This window comes from Megascapheus bottae, chromosome 15 (assembly GCF_031878675.1).
Source record: "Megascapheus bottae isolate mThoBot1 chromosome 15, mThoBot2.hap1, whole genome shotgun sequence".
Lineage (NCBI taxonomy): Eukaryota > Metazoa > Chordata > Mammalia > Rodentia > Geomyidae > Megascapheus > Megascapheus bottae.
In genome coordinates this window covers 21,630,214-21,653,517 of record NC_143523.1, presented here as the reverse complement: position 1 = coordinate 21,653,517, position 23,304 = coordinate 21,630,214, and the positions used below count along the sequence as shown (strand labels likewise).

The 23,304-nt window shown below is 46.7% G+C and overlaps 2 protein-coding genes across 3 annotated transcripts in view; one reads left to right on the top strand and one right to left on the bottom strand.

Annotated features, from left to right (window-relative positions):
- Positions 1–46: 46 nt before the first annotated feature.
- Dpcd (deleted in primary ciliary dyskinesia homolog (mouse)) lies at positions 47–20,704 on the top strand. Of its 2 annotated transcripts, XM_090346039.1 has the most exons (6): positions 50–155; positions 4,737–4,817; positions 11,850–11,974; positions 12,261–12,394; positions 19,960–20,062; positions 20,426–20,704. In XM_090346039.1, exons 1-6 carry the CDS (start codon positions 92–94, stop codon positions 20,528–20,530), a joined length of 612 nt encoding a protein of 203 aa, XP_090202165.1. In that variant the 5' UTR covers positions 50–91; the 3' UTR covers positions 20,531–20,704. The 2 variants fall into 2 exon arrangements, with proteins under 2 accessions (XP_090202166.1, XP_090202165.1); XM_090346040.1 differs by lacking the exon at positions 4,737–4,817 and having other exon boundaries at positions 47–155.
- A 591-nt stretch (positions 20,705–21,295) lies between these two features.
- The window catches only part of Fbxw4 (F-box and WD repeat domain containing 4), an 80,061-nt gene continuing 78,052 nt past the window's right edge, over positions 21,296–23,304 (bottom strand). Inside the window, exons 7-9 of the mRNA XM_090346038.1 lie at positions 22,616–22,756; positions 22,105–22,246; positions 21,296–21,909 (exon numbers count right to left, since the gene is read on the bottom strand). Of these exons, the coding sequence (XP_090202164.1) occupies positions 21,790–21,909; positions 22,105–22,246; positions 22,616–22,756 (403 nt within the window). The 3' untranslated portion in view covers positions 21,296–21,789. The remainder of the gene's footprint in view (positions 21,910–22,104; positions 22,247–22,615; positions 22,757–23,304) is intronic.

Genomic DNA, 23,304 nt, shown 5'->3' with positions numbered 1-23,304 from the left:
TCCCCAGAACCCCTTCCGGGTCAACCGGAAGTGACCCTCGGCGGAAGCGTTGCCATGGCAGCGGCCCGGCACGCTGTCGGGTGAAGGGAAGATGGCGGTGACCGGCTGGTTGGAGAGTCTGCGGGCGGCGGAGAAGACTGCCCTGCTGCAGGACGGTAACTGAGTCCTCCGCGAGCTCCCTCGCCCTTCCCCTCGGGTCCGACCCTCTGGCCCCGGGAGGGACCTCAGGATCTAGTCAGCAGAGCTGGAGGACCTCAGCTCTCGGCCAGTCCAGCTTCTGCTTTTGCAGATGAGGAAACTGAGGCCCAGAGCCACGACGGGATGTCTCTGGACACCCACCAGCTTCCCCTGCGTTTCGCTCCGCTCCGATTCTGTTGCTAATAAATGTGGCTTTTCACATTTATGATACCTTCTGCTCCTCGTGAGGGTCCTGAACGGCCGACTTTCCCCTCCCTCTACTGACAAGTCATAGACCACCTCTTCCCCACTCCGTTCCCATGGGCTCCTCTGGCACAGATTTCTCATCTCACTCAGTGGCACAACTGAATCTTCACCTTGGGACCCCACGAACGTTCATTTGGGAGTCCTGTTGCCCATGGTAGACGGGTGTTAGGGAACAACTGGGTTCTAGTCCCCCTCTGCTATTGATTCACCCTGGAGTGTCCAGTTAGCCCTTTTACCTGGTTGGTTCTCATGTCCCTCATTGTAACCTGTAGTGGGTTGGCTATCACTGTTACCTCTGAGGTCCTTCCAGCCTTCTGTTTTTGTAAAGGGAATCTCTACATGTACTCTGTGTCTTCATGGAAGATAGAACAAGGTCCAAGGGTTGTTTCCAGAAGAGTGGGCACAGGGGTATACAATCCTGGCATTGTTGCACAAGGGTATACAATCCTAGCATCGGTCCACGCTACATTGTTCAGTGTAGGGTCCCTTGTGCTTCTAGGTCCTTTCCTGGACCCTCTTGGCAGCCAGAGTGAATTAGGTCTGAATTCCTGAAGCTTTAAAACTAGCTGTGGGACTCATAGCCACAAGTAGAGGTCATTGGGGGAATCCTGGGGTTTATGGAAATTAAAGTCAGCTGCTAATTTGTTCCTAAATACAACATTTAAGGAGGCATTTTCTGGTTGCCAAGCTCTGTTGTAGAGAAGTTAGAAAAAGACTTGTTCTCTCAGGACTTCACAAAGTGTTCAGGAAAGACATGCAGATACATACTAGCACATGTCAATGAGTTTGGACTTTTGTACAAAATGGCATGAGAATATGAAGGTAGAAATTACTGTCTCTTTGAAGGAAGACCCAGCAGAAGAGGTGATATTTAAGAGATATTTAAGATATTTAAGATCTAAAGAGTTAATAAGTATTTGCTACACAGGAAAAAAAAAGTTAGCTATTTGATGAAAGGATAAAGGCATGGAGATGTGAAAATATATGGCTGGCCACTTAAGTAGTAACAAAACTAATGATATGAAAGTATTTGCCCAGTCAGTTATAAGAAACTACCTATATTGTGTTGGGGCTGGGAGTTTGGCCTAGTGGTAGAGTGCTTGCCTACCATGCACAAAGACCCAGGTTTGATTCCTCAGTACCACATACATAGACAAGTCAGAAGTTGTGCTGTGGCTCAAGTGATAGAGTGCTAGCCTTGAGAAAAGCCCAAGGACAGTGCTCAGGCCCGAGGTCAAGCCTCAGGACTGGCAAAACAAACAAACAAACAAAAACCTGCCTACATTGTGTCAAGCACTAGGTGCTAGTTAGGCTACAAAGGTGAATAAAAGAGTCCCCTTTCTCAAGGAGCAATAAGAGGAAGTGGTAGAAATTGCAGATAATTTGGTGCATACTTTGATTGCTTTATGTTATTCACAAGATTTTGGATATTATCTCATAGGACAGTGGCATTTGTCTTTTTATTGTGGTTAAAAATTGCATACCATAAACTTTAACCTTTAAAAAAATAAAAGTATTGGGGGTGGGGGCTTGAGCTTGGGCTTTTGCTTGTCATTTTTCCCTCACATTTGTCTACCACTTGTCCACACTAGTAATCCAGCCTTTTTTTTTTCATTGTGCTAGTCCTAGAGCTTGTATTTGGGGCCTGGGTGTTGTTCCTGTTGGTCCCTTGAGCCAAAGTTCCATTTCTGGCTTTTGGTAATTAATTGGAGATAAGAGTCTTATGGATTTTCGTGCCCCAGCTGGCTTTGAACCCTGATCCTCAGATCTTAGCCTCCTGAGGGGCCCCACTGACTCTAGCCTTTTGCTGGTTAATTGGAGATGAGTCTCTCAAACTTTTCTTTCTGGGTTGATAGATCTCAGCCTCTTAAGTAGCTTAGATTACAGGAATGAGGTACCAATGTTCATCATTTTGACCATTTTAAATTGTATAGTTCAGAAGAATTAAGTACATTTACATTGTTTTACAACCATTACTATCCATCTTCAGAACCTTTTCATCTTCCTCAGCTGAACTCTAGGCCTATTAATTAAACTCTAACAACCACATTCTCTTCTCTCCTCAGCTTCTGGCAACCACCATTCTTATTTTCTATCTCTTATAATTTTTTTTTTTGTTGTTGTTGTTGTGGGACTTGAACTCAGCATTTGGGCACTGTCACTGAGCTTTTTCGCTAAGGCTATTGCTCTGTACCACAGCATCGCTTTCAGTTTTCTGATGATGAATTGGAGGTAAGAGCCTCACAGACTTTTCCTGCCAAGCTGGCTTTGAATCATAATCCTTAAATCTCAGCCTTCTCAGTAGCTAGGATTATAGGCATGAGCCACCAGCACCTGGATTTTTCTTATAAATTTAAGTAGTCTAGAGATCTTATTTAATGTGAATCATAAAATATTTGGTACTAGGGCTTTATACTTGGTATGCAGGCACTTTATTACTTAAGCCATGCCACCATCCCATTTTGCTTTAGTCATTTTTTTCCAGATAATATCTTGAGGTTTTTGCTCAGGCCATGATTCTTCTGTTTATTCCTATGTGGTTGGTATCATAGGTACATATCACCATGCCCAGCTTTTTTGTTGAGATCAGAGTCTTGCTATATTTTTTGTTCAGAGTGGCTTTGAATTACCTTCCTCTGAGTCTAATCTCCCTTGAGCCACCATGCTAGGCCCTCAGAATTTGACTTTTTTTTTTTTTTTTTTGCTACTCTTGGGGCTTGAACTTAGGGCCTGAACATTGTCCTTGGGTTTTCTTCAAGGCTAGCACTCTACCACTTGAGCCACAGCACCACTTCCAGCTTTTTTTTGTGTATGTGGTACTGAGGAATTGAATCTGGGCCTTTGTGGATGCTAGGCAAGCACTCTACCACTAGGCCAAACTCCCGGCCCCAGTATTTGGCTTTTTTTTTTTTTTTTTTTTTTTTTTTTGCCAGTCCTGGGGCTTGAGCTCAGGGTCTGAGCACTGTCCTTGGGCTTTCTCAAGGCTAATGCTCTACCACTGGAGGCACAGCACTACTTCCAGCTTTTTTTCTATGTATGTGGTACCAAGGAATTGAACCCAGGTCTTTGTGCATGCTAGGCAAGTCCTCTACCACTGAGCCAAACTCCCAGCCCCCAATATTTGACTTTTAAGACAGGCTTATTTCATATAGCATAATGTCCTCAGACTTCAGCCATTGTATATCTTGTGTCTGAATATTATAATATCCCCAACATCTCCCCACCACATTTTGATTATTCATTTCTTGATGGACACTTGGATTGACGTATGAATAATGCTGCTTTAAACATGAGCATACAAATACCTGTTCAAAAAACATGAGAGGGGGTATCAATGTATAAAAAGTAATGTGCCCACTACCCAACGAATGTAACTGTAACCCCTCTATACATTACCCTGACAATAAAAAAGCATTAATTTCCAGAAAGATTATTTGTCACACAGTTTAAATAAATGTTGGCCAATAAAAACAAAACAAAACAAAAATCTGTTCACTACTACTGTTGTCAACAGGACAATATTTAAACAAATAGTTCATCAGCCAAAGTTATGTATGTTGTCACAAAATGATGTTAGGGTTTTTCCCCCCAAAACAAAAAACTAATACATTAACAATTGTGTGGGTATGCTTTGTCAAAACCACCTGCAGATTTGGCTTTGGAGAATATGAAGCATAAAGTGATAATTGCTAGAAAAATGCCTGATAAACCCTTGGAACAATGTTCTGCCTTATTTTTTTTTTGTCAATAATGGGGCTTGCCAGGTGTGGTAGCTGGCACCTTTACTCCTAGCTACTTAGGAGGCTGAGATCTGAGGATCACAGTTCAAAGTCAACCCTGGCAGAAGTGGCTCTGAGGCTTTAAGGGTTAGGATGGTAGTCATGAGCTGAAGAGCTCAGGGACAATGCCCAGGCCCACAGGTAGGGCGGTAGCCTTGAGCTGAAGAGCTCAGGGACAGCACCCAGGCCCAGAGTTCAACCCCCATGACTGACAATAATAATAATAATAATAATAATAATAATAATAATAATAATAATAGAGCTTGAACTCAGTACCTGGGCATTATCCCTGAGCTCTTTTTAGTTAAGGCTAGAGCAAAGGCCTTTCAGAGAAAGGAAGTGAGCCCCAGGATGTGCTTTAAAACAGTGGTGGGTGATAATTGGCAAAGAGTTCAATGGAGGGTTGGCAGGGTTTCTCAGTCCTCCCAGGGCTGCTGGGGTTTTCTGGTTCTGCCCCTTGATCTACAAGGAACAAAGCAAGGGGAGGTAAGGCGTTCTCTGCTTTGTGCATAGGGAGAAGGAAGGTGCACTATTTGTTTCCAGACGGGAAGGAAATGGCTGAAGAATATGATGAGAAGACAAGTGAACTACTTGGTAAGTTACAGGCTCCCAACGGGGCCCTAGAAACACATGGGGGTGATCTAGGCCTAGTTGAATACTCCTAGTCTTAGGCTCGGGGAAGGAGCTCAGGACTGAGATGGCAACTGGAAGAGACTTGAGGCCTATGGACATTCTTGTTCCTGAGCATTGCTTGGATACTGAAAGCAAAATTGGAGTCCTTTTGACCAGTGAATTCCAGCTCTCAGATAAATGAAGGGGTGAGTAATTCTTCTAAGCTGGGACTGGGGATACAGAGACCCAGGTGGAAAGAAACCTTCCTGGAGAAGGTGGTTTTGAAGTAGGCTTTGTATCTGAGTAGAGCAAGGGTAGGATTTCACTGCAGGCTTTTTACTTTGTTGTTTTGCTTTCGGAGGCCACATCCGAGTCAAGCAAGCATCACAAAGCAGCAGCTTCTGATCTTGCCTCCAAGGCAGCGCAGTTGAATAAGACTCTCATCTTGAGTGGATGAATCAAAGGGGGTAGAAATGGTGACTCTGCAGCATTGTCATTTTTATTCCTCCAGTTTTTTCTTCGAAGAATAGGCTCATGAATAGGAGCTCCAGCTAAGATTTCTGGGAATTCTTTGATTTGTGTATTTTCTGTTCCCAGGTATGGGTATCAGCATTAACTGACTTCCTAAAGCTGGGTGACTGGCTTGTGACCTGAGGCCTAAGGCTGTCAGCAGTGGGAGTTGGTCTCTTTATTAAGTTCCACCTGAAATGCTAAGTTCAATGATGGAATCTGGGCTGGGGTATTTTCTTGCCATTATTCTTGACTTTAATTTCTTCCTGGGCCTGATCGACAGATAGTATTGGTGAGGGAATTTCTTTTTCCCTCTTTCTGACAGCTCATAAATGTCTAGAACCGACAACATGGATTATACTGGTTTGTATTCTCTTAGTCTCCAGTCTCAAAATGTGTGTCCTGCGCATGTTCAGTTGCAGAGTGAAGTGTTGATCCCTTCTTATTATGAGCTGCTTGGGCTCTGTTCCCAATTGGTTTAGTCTGGTACTATTAAAAATCTTGATGTGTTTAGCATATGACACTGATTTGGTGGAAACCAATACAGTAGTAATATCCTCACAATGCTTTGTAATTTATAGTGTTCCCAGGGGGTGACAGCCTTGGAATGCCTAACAGGGGAGGACTTATGAAAGCAGAGGTCACGTGGCTAACCACCACCACAGCCCAGCTAGTCCAGTCACAGCCCCTTACTGCAGCCTCCGGTGCTGCTGTTCTTCTCCACACAGAGCAAAGAAAGCAGCTATAGTTGCCAGGCTGCACGCACACACGCGCGTGCACACACACATACATACACACACACACAACCCAGGCCTCTTTGTTGTGCTTGGACATGAAATTATATGAAAGTCCAGGTTCCCTCATTTGTAGAACTCCATAACCCAGAGTCTCATGGACTTTCGTGGCCAGGCTGGCTTTGAACTGTGAGATCCTTGATCTCAACCTCCTGAGTAGCTAGAATTATAGGCATGAGCTACCAGCGCCCAGCTTCTTTCTATCTCTCTATCTCACTGTCAGTCTTATCTATCTATCTATCTACCTACCTACCTACCTACCTACCTACCTACATATCTACCTACCTGTCTGTCTGTCTATTTGCCAGTCCTAGGGCTTGAATTCAGGGCCTGGGCACTGTCCCTGAACTTTTTTTGCTCAAGATTGGTACTCTACCACTTGAGCCACAGACCCCTTCTGGCTTTTTTTCTGCTTTTATGGTACTGAGGAGTCAAACCCAGGTCTTTATGCATGCTAGGCAAACACTCTACTGCTGAGCCACATTCCCAGCCCCGTCTTTATTTCTTATTAATTTTTTCTTTCTTGAGAATGATCTTAGTGGAGACTTACGGGTAGTGAGGAATACCCCACTCTAGCCACTGAGCCCCAGCCCAAGAATAATAACTGGTCCTTTTCTTACTTCTTTCTTTTTCCCATAACCCCTCCCCCCTTCCCCAGCTGTTCTTGCAAAAATTCCGCCCATTATAAATTCTTTTTTTGAGACAATCTTGCTGTGTTGCTCAGGCTGGCTTCAAAGTCCTGTGCTCAAGCAGCCTCCTGTTTCAGTTTCCCAAGAAGCTGGGACATCAGGCACCTGCCTCTGTGCTGGACTGTTAGTTTTGAGCATAAATAATCCCAAGGACCTGAGCCAAGTTGGCTTTTGCCAATAAAATAAGGACATGGTTCTTGTGACAGTAAATACAAAGTTTTCATTTTTCCAACTAATATACAAATTTGATAATTGGTCATACTGATTTTGTGTTAGAAAAGCTCCAAGTAATTTACAGAGAAGAATTGCTAATAGGTGTGCATCTGTCTGGGACAGAGTTCTCCAGTCAGTGTTAATAAGCATGTTAGTGTCATCTTTTTTCTACCCTCTGAGGGGCTATTCATTCCCACCCCCCACAATGAATGCTGTATGTATTCATAGAGGAAAAAACTGAAGGGCCCTGTAACAATGATCGGAACATCAAACCGGCCCCAGAAGAACACAGCATGTCCAGGGGGGCAGAGGCTGAAGGGCAGGCCATCCCCCAGCGATTACATTCGGATTACCGCTTAATCTGCTTTGGTATTTGACCGCCAGCCTAACCACCGCAGACCGCATTTGGAGGATATTGAGCACTTTCATCCCCAGGCACTTGAGCGGCTTTATAAATGACCCACTCGATTCCCTTCAGCCTCCTCAGGGATGGGCCACGGCAGCTGTTTAATAGCCACATAGCAATGTTGCAGTGTTTTAGGGCAGAAAAGAAGAATCCTGCATCCAGTTTAAGCTGCAGGGAGTATTTAGGAAAGGGGAATGTAATTATCCACATTGGAAGTGGGCCAGACCTTAGAGCTTTGGGGAAAGAGGCCTTTAGGACCTCTACTTTCCAGCCCACCTGAAAGATGGGGCCTCTTTCAACAGTCTGGGACATCAGCTTGCTTCCTGCTGACTTAGGAAAAAGCCCCCAGGCGCTGCTTCCTTCATATATTCCCCATCAGACCCTTTACAGGGTCGTTGAAAGTCTCCTTTCCAAGGACTGGCCCTGGCTCAGGCGGCAAGAGATGGCAGCCTCCCCGGGAGCTGCCTTCCACACACCAGTTTGGGTTTACCATATAATCAAATCAGAGTGACAGCAGGTGGAAACAGTCTTCTGTTGCCGCGGGAGCTGTCCTTGAGCGTAGGAACAAAGACAGGGACAAGAAAGACAAGACAAAGTGTATCTTTGCACATGTGCACTGCTGCCCACATGCATGGGAAAAGTAACTTCGCTCAAATCATGCATTAGATATTGCCTCCTGGCAGCTGCATTATAGTCTAACAAAGAATTGAACTCTCAAGGGGTTAAAAAATGATAAAGTGAAGTAGCCAAGAGCACAAGCTCCTGTGACCCATGTGGCTTTTAAGGTGAGAATGAGGAAGCCAGCAGTGAGGGGGTTCCAAGTCCTTTTGGGGAGCATTTCTGTGGAGACCCAGCATTCCTTGGAGTGTGGGGTAATGTACTATTGGTAATGTGCCTTGGGATACCAGTTTAACAGCCTCACTTCTCTAGTCCCAGCTAGCTAGGTATTCCTCAACTGTCTTTTTTTTAAAATTGATAACCAAAGCTTATTATTTAGAGGCCAAAAGGAAACAGAGCTACTGAAAGAAACCTTTCTAAATATTATATATGTTTAATTGAACATTTTAGATTATAGTTTAGCCTCTTATTGCTGATTGTGGACTGGGGTAGAATAATTTCGTTGTCCTTCCTTCCTTCCTTCCTTCTTTCCTTCCTTCCTTCCTTCCTTCCTTCCTTCCTTCCTTCCTTCCTTCTTTCTTCCTTCCTTCCGTGTAAGTATGTGTACTGGGGCTTGAACTAGGGATTTCACATTCTCCCTTAGCTTTTTCACTGAAAATGGGCACTCTGCCTCTTGAGGTACACCTCTTTACTTCTGGCTTTTTCTGGTTAATTGGAGATAAGGGTCTCATGGACATTTTTTACTAAGCTGGGCTTCAAACCACAATCTTCAGATTTCATCCTCCTGATTAGCTATGATTACAGGCATGAGCTACCTTCTGGCTTATTTTGAGATAGAGTCTTGCTGTATATGCCAGTCTGGCCTTAGCTCAGTGATCCTCCTGCCTCTGTCTCCCAAGTGTTGGGCATGTCCCATTCATCACACTTGGCAAGAGACCTGAATTTTTACTGTGGCTTTTAAAAATTCATTTCTGTCAGTAGCAATAGTTAACGAAAACATGGGGGGCGGGGAAATGCTATCATTTAAGATATAGGCATTGGACTAGACTTTTTTTTTTTTTGTCAGTCCTGGGCTTGAACTCAGGGCCTGAGCTTTGTCCTTGGGTTGCCTCAGGGCTAGAGCTCTACCACTTGAACCACAGCACCACTTCTGAACCACAGCACCACTTCTGGCATTTTTTTCTATGTATGTGGTACTGAGGAATCAAACACAGGTCTTCGTGCATGCTAGGCAAGCACTATCACTAGGCCAAACTCCCGGCTCTGGACTAGACATTTTCTAAAGGAATTTCCACCCTTAAAATGTGTGATTAAATTCTGTCACGTAGCAGTGACATGGGATTAGGGGTACTTGCTTGCTCTTGCACTAAGTGGTCCCAAGTGCTTTTGTAGTTCTGCCCTTCCATGTGGGCTGTCCAGATCCTATTGTCAGTATGCCTGGGGAAACAGTAATTTCCTGCCTTATTTATTGAACCCATAACTTTTTTTTCTCCCCTGTGCTGCCGGGTATCTAACCAGGGCCTCACAATGCTAGATACGGTCTCTACCACTGAGCTGCATCCTCAGAACACATAGTATTTTAGGTATGGATTGACACAGAACAGGGAATAATCTGTTCTTAGCATACAGAACAGGATACATGATCTTGTTACAATAAGCTGCAGCTCAGAGATATTTGTCACTTTTGAGTTTGTGACTATGACAGGCCCCCAGAAGACTGTCTTCCAGTTAAGTGAGGTATTATAGTAAGAACACTGAATGTACTTTTGGTCACAGATCATTCATTTAAGAAAGTATTTGTTTGGGGAGAGGGAGGCGGTAGGAAGTTGCCTATAAAGCCTATTTCCAAGTTTTACTCTTCCTTATTAATTTTCATTATAAACTTGAAAATGTGTTTCTCAAGAGAATTTTTGGCCCTAAGATGTAATAAAATCACACTGCAGAATGCAGCAGACCTTATAAAAGTACATATTCAAGGGAAAATTCTAATTTTACAGCATACTTTGTGCTTGGCTCATATGCCTTCTTTACCACATCAAGGGCATGCAGGGTTGGCACATGTGCTTAGGACTAAAGGCAGACTGTCTGCTGGCCTGCCACTGAGGATCTCACAGGAGCCACCAAACCCACCCTCTCCCCCCTAAAAAGAAGACATACTCAGGTGTACCCACTGTAGTCTTCCAGGTACTGTCTGAGCTGGTCAGCTCCTTGAGAGGTGGCTCCTGGAGGCTAATGTCTTCAGCAGGGTTGGTGCTTACTGAAGGATACCTTAAGATGTCAGTTTCCAGGCAGGCAGGAAGTACTAAAGGTGCCTGGAGAGGTTGTCCACCCTGACAGACTGCATGGCAGCTATCATTAGGACAGATCTGAGTGAGGCTCAGGAAAATCCTGCCCCTGGACTTCCTGGGACTAGCTACTAGTTATTTGAATTACCAAGTGGCGAATGCAAATAATTTCCATTTTACAAAACAAGTCACACCGGATGTTCCATAAATAGTGAATTTAAAATATAATGTATACCTAAGATTTGTATATCTGTGCGGGGGATTGATCCCTGGTCTTATGTATGCTAAACAAAAGCTTTGCAATTCAGCTATACCTCTTGGCCCTGATTTCATATAAATAATCTTTTCAGGTATTTCTTTAAGCCACTTGGCATGGAATGAATGAATTGTATATATATTCTAGTTTTCTGGTTAATTGGAGATAAGAGTCTCATGGACTTTCCTGCCCTGGCTGGCTTAGAACCATGATCCTCAGATCTTAGCTTCCTGAGTAGTTTAGGATTACTGGCACTGAGTTTAGGATTTAGCCACTGGCACCTGACTTGAATTTCATATTTCAAATTTCTAAATCATGATACAAACCTGCTAAACAGCTTTTACCCTCTTCATTTTTTTTACACATTTTTGAAGGGGAAAAATGCATCTAAATTTCATTTTGGGAATCCAGATTTTCCTATTATGAGAAATTATATTTGTCAAACCTCTATGTTTTCTTCCTTGTGCCACACTTTAGAGGTTGTGGATTCCCCTTTGCTCCTCTGACTGACACTCTCTCTCTCTTTCTCTCTCTCTCACTCATTCTTGCTTTCTTTCTCTCTTTCTTTGTTTTGTTGGTCATGGGGCTTGACTCGGCCTGGGCACTGTCCCTTAGCTCTTCAGCTCAAGCCTAGCACTCCACCACTTGAGCCATAGCTCCACTTCCAGTTTTCTGGTGGTGAACTGGAGGTAAGAGTCTCACAGGGCTGGGAGTGTGGCCTAGCGATAGAGTGCTTGCCTAGCATGCATGAAGCCCTGGGTTTGATTCTTTGTACCACATACACAGAAAAAGCCAGAAGTGGTGTCGTGGCTCAAGTGGTAGAGCATTAGCCTTAAGCAAAAGAAGCTCAGGGACAGTGCTCAGGCTCACCTGAGTTCAAGCCCCAGGATTGACAAAAAACAAAACAAAACAAAAACCTCACAGACTTCTGCCTTTAAACCGCAATCCTGAGATCTCAGCCTCCTGAAGTAGCTAGGATTATAGGTGGGAGCCACTGGCACCACCTGAGAGTTTCCTTTCAATTCCTTTTGTCTGGGTATCCATGAGATGGCCTTTGCAGTTGTCAGATACTGAAATGCTCTAGGAAGACTGTGTATTTCCTGCAGATGAACAAGGCTCATTGCACAGACCAAAGCTTGTACTTGTATCCTGTTTCAGTGACCTGATAACATGCTGGAGCCTCCACAGAAAACAGCAGAGATCCTCTCTTGACTCTAATCATATTGCTTGCTTCTCTCCCCAGTGAGAAAGTGGCGTATGAAAAGTGCCCTGGGAGCCTTGGGCCAGTGGCAGCTTGAAGTAGGAGAGCCAGCCCCTCCAGGAGCAGGGAGCCTGGGGCCCGAGCTCATCAAGGAAAGCAATGCCAATGTATGTCCATTTGTTCTGGTCTTGTGGGGGCTGGGGGAGACTTCTGGCCTCGCAGGGCAGGGGGTATTACTTGTTTACTCCTCCAGTGTGCCCACCTGGCCACACTTCATGGGAATGCGTAAAGGTTAGGGCCCTCAGGCCTGGAGTGTCATACAATGGTGGCCTCAGAGGGGAGTTCTGGAGAAGAGCTAAGGGTCACCATCTGGTGAAACTTTGGGGAGGGTGGGCGTCATCCCTTCCCACGACTTCCCCAGGACCAGTCATGAGTTGGAGTTGCCTTCTGCAGCCTATCTTCATGCGCAAGGATACCAAGATGAGTTTTCAGTGGCGAATTCGCAATCTCCCCTACCCAAAAGATGTGTATCGTGTCCACACGGCCCCCCAGGAGCGCTGCATCATTGTCAAAACTACCAACAAAAAGTGAGTAGCCCTACAGTCTGCTTGTGCATGAGTGGGGTGGGGGCAGGTCCCAGATTGTGCCTTACCCCAGAAATCAGCCTCCTTCCTCTAGTCTGAGGGAGGAAGGCAGGCTAAACTAAACCCTAGGGGCACTTGCCTCCATGCTGCAATCCCTAATATAAGGCACCCAGCTTCACTGACTTGCTTGAATGAATGAGAGCATGCGGGAATCATGCGGACATTAATTTTAATCTTGGGTATTCTGTCCTAAGGGTATTGAGACCTTGCCTTCTTGGCTGGCTCTGATCCTTGGTGGCTTTGGCCTAGTGGCATCACTGTCAGAGCTGTCAGGGAGGCATAGCTTGGAAGCACACGTGCCTGAAGTGGGAGTTAGGGGGTTTTAAAGCACTGGATGGTCAGCAGTAACCCCAGTTCCTTCCTGGACTAAAGGAAAGTGGCAGGTGCTTTGGAAGTCTCTGGCAATCTGTTTTAGAAGGGCCACTCAACGACTCCTTTCTGTCTGCTAGTGGGATGGCAGGTTGTTGGCTGAGAAGAAATGAATGCATTTTAGGCTAGGCCAGGGGGATTACATATCAGGCCAACTCCACATTGGGGCACTGGGATGGGAGGTTTTTCAGGTTACCCATTCACAAGCTGTGAGGCATACCCAGCCTGTCTAATGGGGTGCTAAGCCTTTCCCCAAGGGTCTCCTTCCACTGCATTCCAGGTAGTCAGGAGGACCTAGCTCCTTGTCTTTCTTTTCAGTTCTTGTGTTCTAGTCTCCCCTTCTCTCTTTTCTCAGGTCCATGCAGCTTATAGGGAATCAGGGCCCCTCCCAACCTCCCCGGTACAGCCCTGGGTTCTGCCCTCCTCTTATGACCCCCATACCCCACCACTTTGGCAGGGTTAAGGGGACAGGGAAAAGGGCAGAGATGAATGAATTCATTTCAGGGTTATTGCTGTACATACAACTAGCAGCCCCTGCAGTGTGCCTTGTCTATAAAGTCATAATAATAAGAGTTTGCGTTTGTAAAGCACATTGAAGCCCTCAGATAAAAGGCAGTTTATCCCAGTTATTGTTCTCATCATTAACAGGAGTCAGTGCCTAAAGTGGAATTTAGCAATTTCAGACAACAGAGAAATTGCCTGTAGGAAAACAAATTCCATACTTCAGCAAGCATTCCCTGGTGTAAAAGGCCCTGGGTCCAAACTGAGAACAAAAGTGCTTCTGATAGCACTTGAATCTGCAGCTTAGCACTTTGCGGATCTGGCTGCTGCCTACTGTTTGTCCCCCAGAGGTCACTGTCGAATACAGATATCAGGCGGAAATGTGATTACAAGGGACTGAAAGAAGAAAGGCTAGCTAACTCACCAAAAAATTCATCTGTGCACAGATCCTCTGGGCCCCATCTCCTGGATGCTACCAGCCATAGGTGGCGCTGTTAGCTTGGGGCTCCATTTCTAGAAGCGCATTCCAGTACCCCAGGGGGAGGGGGAGGGACCTTAAAAAATGCCTAGAGGGGAGTGGTACCCAAGGGTAAGGGTTTCCCCAAAGGGGGAAAGGAGTTTCTCTTTCTCCCCCTTCTCTCCCTCTCTCTCCTTTTCTCTCCTTCCTCCCTCTCCCTCCTCTCTCTCTCCTTCTCTCTCTCACACCCTCTCCCCTACTCTCCCTCTCTCCCTACCTATGCCATTTGTGCAGCTTGAACTCAGGGCCTCAGCGCTGTCCCTGTACACTCTTTGTACTCAAGGCTAGCACTGTACCACTTGTCACTTCTAGTTTTTGAGTAGTTAATGGAGATAAGAGTCGGTGGGGGGGGCGGGGGGTGGACTTTTCTGCCCAAGCTGGGCTTCCAACTGCCATTCTCAAATCTCAGCCTCCTGAGTTGCTAGGACCACAGGCATGAGCCACCAGCACCCAGCTTTGAAAGGAATATTTTATTTATTTATTTATTTATTTTTATTGTAATTAGTAAAAGGGTTACATGATATTTGCCAGATAGAAGGTGCATTAATTCACATACATTGATACCCTTTCACATGTCTTGGTACCCGTTTCCCTCCCCCCCCGAAAGGAATATTTTAGTATCCACATTGGAACCTACACTGAGCCAACCACTGGTCTAGTGTCCAAGCCTGGCTTATTTCTGACCCTGTAGTTCCCTCTGTTAAGACAGTCCATCCAGACATTTGAGCAGCTCTTTCCTGATCCTGGAGCTGGTGACATTCTACCTTTGACTGCAATTCTTTCAGCAGGGTCTAGCTTTTTCAGGATACCTTAAAAAAATCGTGTTTCCTGATTATCACATCATCTAGAGGTGGGAAGGATCCATATTTTAATTCTTTCTTGTGTGTGTGCACATGCCCATATGTTGGTTCTGGAACCTGAACTTAGAGCCTTGAGTTCTCACTTGGCTTTTAGACTCACGGCTGATACTACCACTTGAGTCATACCTCCAGTTCAGGCCTTTTGCTGGTTGCTTTCAGATAGGAGTCTTTTGGATTTGACTATCTAGGCTGGCTTCAAACTTACTTCTAAGATCTCTGCCTCTTGAGTAGCTAGGCTTACAGGCATGAGCCACTGGCACCTGGCTCCATATTTTTATTTTGGTGTTATATATTAATGGTTCTATAAATGTATGCAGAAAGTTAGCATGATGAACTGACCTGTCTAAAGGAGATAGGTATCTTCTCTTTCAATACTCAAGTATCTACAGTGTCTGTTGTACTGCTGCATTTTTCTGTGGTTTCAACTTTTCTTCACCTGAAAGGTCCGTGCCTACCCTGGTTCCTGACCAAAGCCATACCAAGTTGCTTTTTCCAGACTTGCTTTGTCACTGAAGATCTGGGTTGGCCACTTTGCTTAAAAGAATTGATTCTAGTGTGCTGTATCCTTGTCCTCAGATATTAGTGACAGATGAATCAGGGAAGGAAGAAAGTATTTTATAGGATTATATTTTGACACCATCTGGTTCCGACAAGAATGTTTGTGTAGGAAGAAGGAAGTGGGGAGATGTTGGCTTAAATCTACCATTTAGCTTCTGGAGCACTTGGATTTCCTCATCTGTGTTGGGAACATGCTTATAGCTACCTCACAGATTGTTTGATATCATATACACACACCCATCCCATGTAATGGCTAGCCAGAAGCAGATCTTCTTTAGAAAATGAAATCTGAAGAGCTTAGCTGATTTTGACATCAAGGATACTGTCACCATGGAAGGTGTTAATGGGAATCATTAGAAAAAAGGATTCTGTGATTAGATAAATTTAGGATAGTTGGACTCAACTATCCCTTTGGTAGATTGAGAGCCCTGGATATGTGCATGTACATTGTGACTCTGTCGAGGGCTACTGGGTTGTAAGAGTGACTGGTTTGCCCAGAACTTGAGCTTTAAGATTTGCCTGCTGATGGTCCCAGAGAAGGACTGGTTGGAAACTTCTCTGGACACCTGCCAAGCAAGATGAAGAGAGGCATAGGGTGGGGCCTACATGACTGTCCATAGCAGCCCTTTAGCTGCCTTCTATAGGAGAAAATTTTGAGACATTGAGGCCCAGAAGTTACACAGCCTGCTCCGGGGCCACAGAGTGGCAGGGCCAGGAGTCCCTACAAGTGTCTATTTCTGCGTGTGCGTGCACCAGTACTGGGGCTTGAACTTAGGACCTGTTTTTCTGCTGAAGACTAGTGCTTTGCCACTTGAGCCACAGCTCCACTTGGGCTTTTAGATAGTTAATTGGAGATAAAAGTCTCACAGGCTTTTCTGCTTCAAACTCAGCATTCTGAGTAGCCAGGATTATAGGTGTGAGCCACCACTAGCACCCAGCTTCCACTGCCTTTTGAAGACTTTGGCTATTCAAGAAAAGGATGGCTAGAGATTGTTAATAGACCTGCCTGGGGGAAAGACCCTAGGAATCTGACTTCCCCTCATCGCTATCTGCCCCTACTTGGACAGATGCAGGAAATGTAGACCAGGTAATTTTTTACTTTATGATACAAACATAGAAGTGGACAGGTTAGATTTGAGGAACTTACTTATAGTAAGGCTTCTCCATACACAAGGCTTTATGACTGGGGCAACCTACCTAACTCTTCTCTGCCTCACTTTCTTCTTCTGTAAAGGTATATTGCAAGTAGCCAACCTGAAAAGGTTTTGATGATTAAATATGTCTAGTGTAGTATTTTGCACAAAGCAAACATTACAAAAGAAAGGTCAGATGGGTATGGTGCATGTCTGTAATGCCAGTTCTTGGGAAGAAAGACAGGAGGATCTTGAGTTCAAGGCCAACTGAGAACTGGGATATAGCTAAGTGTGTGTTTAGCATGTGTTTCACACGTGTGAGGCCCTGGGTTCAATCTTGAGCATCAGAAAAAAAGTCATATTTTGATGTGTAGTTGCAACTAACAGTAACCTAAGGCAGGGAGAAAGTCAGATCTCTCTTCCCTTGAATACATACAAATACCTTTTAGCAGAAACTAAAACAGTGCCTGTGTAGACAAGGGTAGATTCTTGTTTCTTCTTCCTCTTTAGATTCCCAGCTTATACATCTGGGCATGGAGGTGCCTGTAATCCCAGTACTTGGAAGGTTGAGGATGGAGGGATGAGAGTTTGGGACCAACCTGGGTTATAGTGAGAACCTTTCTCAAAATCAAACAAAAAAACAACAAAGTACAACCATTTCAAGCCATAGGACATCATTAATGCCTAAGACTAAGCATTCTGATTTTTCCAGAAGCACAGGTTCTTCTCTTACCCTGTTGTTGGTGAGAAAGTCAAGTGTACAGTGTGGTGGTGGTAACACCCTAGGCTGGGAGAATAGACCCAAGGAATGAGTTGGCTGTCCCCTGCCTCCTTTGAGCTTTAGCTGTCCGAAGCCTCTAAGGAGAAGTTTAACCTCACCCAATAAACAAGAGACCCTAAAGCTGACCCTCTGGGTTTTTAATGCTGCAGTTCCCTAGGCTGGTGGTAGGTATAGGATATGGAATCTGGCAAGCTAGGCACCTCAAGCTCTTTCTCAGACCCTGATTTTGCCTTTGAGGCCAAGTCCTGAGATTTTTTTCCCCCTTCTGAACTAGTCAAGCTAGGGGAGTGGGTGGAGTGCTTCTCTCTTGGTTTTGCTTTTTGTGTATATTTGCCAGGAAGATGTTAACACTTCCTAACAAGCTTTTGTGTTCACCTAATCTCTGCTGTTTAACCTTTGACTCCCCCTATTATCAGTGTCTGCCACCTTTGCTAGCTAGACCAAGGGCCCCAGGAAGAGCCCTCAGTGGCTGGCTAGGAAGAGGATGTGGCAGGCATTCCTCAGGGTTGCAGGCAGATGGATCGCCTTTCCCTGGGGCAGAGCTTTGGAAAAGAAAGCAACTTGCGATGCCATTAGGTTCTCCCAGCCCCCACTCCTTTTGAACTGTCAGCCTTTAAGTAAACATTCTTTTCCTGCCTTGGGTCCCAGCACCTTGGTGGGAGTGGGGAACCTGGGAGGAGAGGGGCCCCAGAGGCTCTGCTGAACCTAGGGATTTGGGCTGGGAGGACAGGGGGCAGAGTACTGCATTGATGTCATCTCTCTGAGTCCCCAGGGCATCGGGGGCTTTTGAAGTGGACTTGAGGTAGCTGTCACCACAAGGGCCAGGCCCCTCTGAAGTATTAAAAGCCCATCCTCTCCAGGCCCCTCACTTGAGTTTGTTTGTACCTGCCGGAGGCGTTTCCCTTTGCAGCCCACACAACCTCTGGAGCAGAAAGTGATGGCTTTGCCCAAGTGACAGGTCTGGCAGCTCCTGGCCAGGGCCCAGGCCACGCTTCCACCTAGGAAGGTGCCAAATGGGCCTGTTGTTAGAGCTGGTGAGGGGGGCTTTCTTTGTGCGCTCTGACCACTTTACACACTTTACTGACAACTTTGGAGAGAACATATAGGACATTTTGCCCTCTGAGCCTGTGCTCCCTCTTGACAAAGGGTCAGACTCCCGGAAAAAAATCCCGTCACATATATAATGGGCTTGGTTTCACTATCTGATTTTTAGTTAAACAACCCCACCACACACAGACACACACACCTCACATACCCCACGTTAAAAGAAGGGAGTGGGTCAAGAGTTTGGCCTAGTAGTAGTACATGCTTGCCTAGCATGTGCGAAGACCCAGGTTTGATTCCTTGATACTACATGCATAGGAAAAACTGGAAGTGATGCTGTGGCTCAAGTGATAGAGTGCTAGCCTTGAGAAAGCCCAAAGATAGTGCTCGGAGCCTGAGTTCAAGCCCCACAACAGAGAGGAAAGAGGAGAGAGAGAGAGAGAGAGAGAGAGAGAGAGAGAGAGAGAGAGAGAGAGGGAGAGAGAGAGAGAGGGAGGGAGGGAGGGAGGGAGGGAGGGAGGGAGGGAGGGAGGGAGGGAGGGAGGGAGGGAGGGAGGGAGAGAGAGAGGGAGGGAGGGAGGGAGGGAAGGAGGGAGGAAGGGAGAGAGAGGGAGGGAGGGAGAGGGAGGGAGAGGGAGAGATGAAAGAAGTGGGATGGGTCCTCTAAGCTAGTGAAGGGAGTCTAGAGCCTGAGATCCAGCTTCCATAACAAATCACATACTTTCTTCTCCCAGGGACATTTCTCCTTGTGGGTTTTCTTTCGCTTATACTAACAGGGACTTGAAAGGTACCCAAAAAGGAAAAGGTAGCCAAAGCCTTCAGGGGGAAATCTCATCCCCAGCTTTGGGCAAGGTCAAAGATATTTTTAATCCTGTCATTTTTTTTTTTTTTGCCAGTCCTGGGCTTGGGCTCAGGGCCTGAGCACTGTCCTTGGAGTTTCTCAAGGCTAGAGCTCTACCACTTGAGCCTCAGCACCACTTCCAGCTTTTTGCTATGTATGTGGGGTACCGAGGAATCGAACCTGGGTCTTCGTGCATGCTAGGCAAGCACTATACCACTAGGCCAAACTCCTGGCCCCGATCCTGTCACTCTTTAGAGCAATTTTTCCATGTCCCAATGACCTTAAAGAAGCTTGAGGTACAGAAGAGGCCCAAACTACCTGAGTTCTTTGTGTGTTCCAGGAAGCTTCTCTCTGCCTAGGGATCCTCAGCCTTGCAGTGTGGTCATTGTGCCTCTGCTGCAGTCACAGAATTATACCTGGCTCTGCGTTCCTTCTGTTGAGACTGACCAAAAGGCTGGCCACTGAGCTCTAAGACTGGTATTTTCATAAAACTCTGAAAATGTTTTTTTTTTCTTTGTTTCTGTGTTTTTGTTAGTCATGGGGCTTGAACTATGGGCCTGGGCGCTGTCCCTGAGCTCTTCAGCTCAAGGGCACTGCCGTACCCCTTGAGCCACAGCCCCACTTCCTGTTCTCTAGTGGTTAGAGAAAAAAGTCTCACAGGCTTTAGTGCCTAGGCTGGCTTTGAACCATGATCCTCAGATCTCAGCCTCCTGAGTGGCTAGGGTTACAGGCATGAACCACGTACCCAGCTTCTGCAAATGTTTTAACTAGTTTGTCTATGTGAAAAGTGGGAGTGTAGGGGGGACTCTGTAAAAGCTTGCTGGCCAGCAGCCTAGTAGCTAATTGTTGGGATCACCTGGGTCAGTTTGCCAGGCCCCCCAATGGCCCTTTGGTATCCCCACAGGTACTACAAGAAGTTCTCCATTCCTGACCTAGACAGATTCCAGCTACCTCTGGATGATTCTTTGCTGAGCTTTGCTCATGCCAACTGCACCCTGATCATCTCTGTAAGATTTGTTCGGATTTCTTGGCCTCTGCACTGGGGAGAGGTTCTTCCTCTTTATCTACTGCATCTTGTAGAGCTCCCCGTCCCCTGGAGTGCGTGTTTGAGAACATTCTCCCAGTCAGCTGAGGAAGGATAGGGTGGGGGTCAGGGAAGAGCCAGGTTACATGATTCAGAGCTGCAAGAAGACAGAGGAGTGGTAGAAAAAAATTGCAGGATTTGGGTTCTGGTCCTATCCTGCCAGATCAGCTAAGTAAATCATTCAACCAGTTTCTCCATGTTAGAAGGGAAAAGAAGGACTGTGCATGGAGAAGGTGTAGGGGGAAGGCAGTACTGAATTTTATCGTCTTCCTGGTTCCCTTCACAGTATCAGAAGCCGAAGGAGGTCATGGTGGCTGAATCAGAGCTACAGAAGGAGCTGAAGAAGGTAAAGACTGCCCATAGCAGTGATGGGGACTGTAAGACCCAGTAGCTGGCTCTGAACTGGTGCCTCTAGTGTAGAGGATGCTGTGAAACCAGGCTTCCGCCTTTCTGACACAAGGCAGCTGCCTCCTAGGAGCTATGTGGAATGCATCTAAGTGGTGAGGGCACTCCAGCCCCCACTCACGATCTTATTTCCTAAGTAAAGTCATTCTGACTCATTGCAGGTGGACTGCTGCTTTGTTCTGTGTATGCTGCCTCTTGCTGGGCCTCACTGACTTCCTTAGGGAGGCCACTGGTATGGTGCTCCCTCCTGGAGACCTCCAACACAAAGTCCTCATCTAAAAGTAAGAGAGCAACGCAGGGAACCAACCTGCGTGCCTACCCTCAGAAAGTCTGGAGTGGAGGTGCCCTGTGGTAGCTTGGCTTTTGTGGGGTGCTCAGGAGAAACTCCCCAAGGTAGGTGTGAGTACAGGGAAGTTAAAAAAAAAAAAAAGACAAGCACTTTAGAAACAGCTTTCAAGCACTGTAACAAGCCAGATAAGGGTTACAGTGTTGCCAAGGAGGGGTGATCAGAATAAGCATGACCAACAACCCAACACCTTACTGTAATCCCCAGTCCATACCATATCCTAGGTGACACTCCTGCCTCCAAACAACAACAAAGAGCTAAAAGGGATGGTCATTATAGGACTTCCTAAAGAAATCTTTGTTCTTCGTGGCACATCCTTGGCATGAGGACCCCGAGTTCAGATTTGATGTTCCATCTCCCCAGGGCCTTCGAGAGCAGCCTAACCATGAGAGAACCAGATTTGTGAACAACTCAAAGTTTATTTTTACAAAAATGAAAATAAGTAGTATGTCTTCAGAGCTAGCCCAAAGTAAGGTTAGCTCAGAACTCACCACAACTGCTAGGTTCCATTTGTCCTTGACTGGTTTCAAAGTGAAACTGGCCAGTGCCCCAGGAATGAGTCCCCAGTTCCAAGAGGCTGGTGAAAGGTGAGGTCTGACGAAAGTGGCCTACCTCACTCTGTAGGACATCATGGCTCTGCGAAGCAGCAGGGGCAGGATTAGCTTTTCTGGGCCAGGCCTTTGCCCTGGCCAAACGACGGTGCTAGGCCTGAGTTCTGCTTCATTTGCCCAAGGTAGCAGGTCCCATCTCTCCACACATCTTGGGAGGGCCTGCATTGCTGGGTGAGCACCAGTGCCTTTAATGTCTGAGCACTGAGGTCACAGTTAGGTACAGGACAGGGGTGGAAAGAGAGGTCCCTGAGTAGCTGGCTCTCCTGGTCTGCAGGAAGGGGTTGCTTGTCACACATTTTGAAAGTCTAGGACATGGAGGTTGTAAGACAGCGCTGCATAGAGATGCTTGGTGGTGAAGCGCAGGCAGTATACAGGACTGCTGAGAGGGGTTGATGTCAGCGGGAAAGCCTGGAAGGGAAGGTACAAAGCTGGTGAGAGCTTTCTGAGTGGAAAGGGGGAGTGCCCTAGCCCAGGAAACAGGGCTGGGTGCCATTGTAGGCATCCTCCAGCTGGCTTCAAGTTCATCTTTGGCCCTGGTGTTCGCGCTCAGATGTAGCCATGAGTACCGGTACCCAGGAGGAATGAAGTGGGCAGGACACTTACGTGTAAGCAAGCTCTCTGGCGCCGGTCCCACAGCCGCACAACACCATAGTAAGAGGAACCTGTAGCCAGGAGGTGGTTGCCGTCTGTCTGCAGGCAGTATAGGGTGCTGTCATGAGGCTCCTCCCATTCCATGACACATTTCCTATCCAGGAAAAGAAAGGCAAGGGGAAGATTTGATGCCCTCCATTTCTAGCTCAGCCTTTCCAGGTCTAAAGGAGCTGGGGGGTGGGGTGCGGGGTGGGGCAGGGCGGGGGATGGGGGGAGGGTAGTGAGCTATTCTGAACTGGCAGAGAGGCCTGACTTGGGATACTGTTTTAATAACCAAACATAATAGGAGAAGGTATGTTCTGTGAAGGATGCCTTCCTTTGTGCTTTCCAATGCTGCGGTACTTGTCATAGGACCTATGAGGCTAGCCCCTGGTGTGGCATCGCCACAGGCCAACCTAGAACTGGAAGGAGGACCAGTATGGGCACCAGGCTCTGCCCGCTTGGTCTTCACCAGCACACTCACCGGACACTGGTGCGGAGGTCCCAGTAGCGCACATAGGTGTCGTAACCACAGGACAGTAGTGTAGATGGGGACTCGTACATGACATCCAGCACCCCAGCTCCGGGAGGAAAGTCACTGCCCAGGTGTGTCATCAGCTGCCCGCTGAGGAGGAAGGGCTGTGGTAAGAGGCTGTCCACTTTGGCCATGTACACTTCCACTCTGCAGATGGCATCAGCTGGAAGACTTCCTGAGGAAGGGGGCCCAAAGAAGATGCCACACTCCTATCCTCCTACCCCAGAGGTGGCCCAGGCTCCACACAGTACCAGTGCTCACCCCTTGCCCCTCCCTGGTATCCCAGTCCTAGCAGAACCCTCAACGGGCACACACAGGCACTTCAGGGTAGTGGATGGGCCTTGCTGAAGCAGTTGCCCCCCCACCCCTCATATACATACTAAGTTACTTAAACTCCGTGATCCTGCAGGCCGTGAAGTTCTGAGCTGCCTGCATACGATGCCTTAATTCGTGCCTGTAATCTGGGGCTCAAACCTCATTGGGGATAAAGACCACACAAAGGGAGAAGGGGAGTCCCAGGAGATGTTAAAGCAAGTAAACACCTTTGTGTCCAGAGAGAGAAATTGCTGAGAAAGCAGCTTAGCAAGCTGGTCCCTGGTGTTCCTGGCCTCTGGCCCCCAGCCCGGGGCTAGCACGCC

Excerpts from the sequence above, each read along its gene's own strand:
- Dpcd (XM_090346039.1), top strand. The coding sequence starts at position 92 with ATGGCGGTGACCGGCTGGTTGGAGAGTCTGCGGGCGGCGGAGAAGACT. Across the intron at positions 11,975-12,260 it reads TCAAGGAAAGCAATGCCAAT|CCTATCTTCATGCGCAAGGA; the intron begins GTATGTCCATTT and ends TGCCTTCTGCAG. Across the intron at positions 12,395-19,959 it reads GTCAAAACTACCAACAAAAA|GTACTACAAGAAGTTCTCCA; the intron begins GTGAGTAGCCCT and ends GTATCCCCACAG.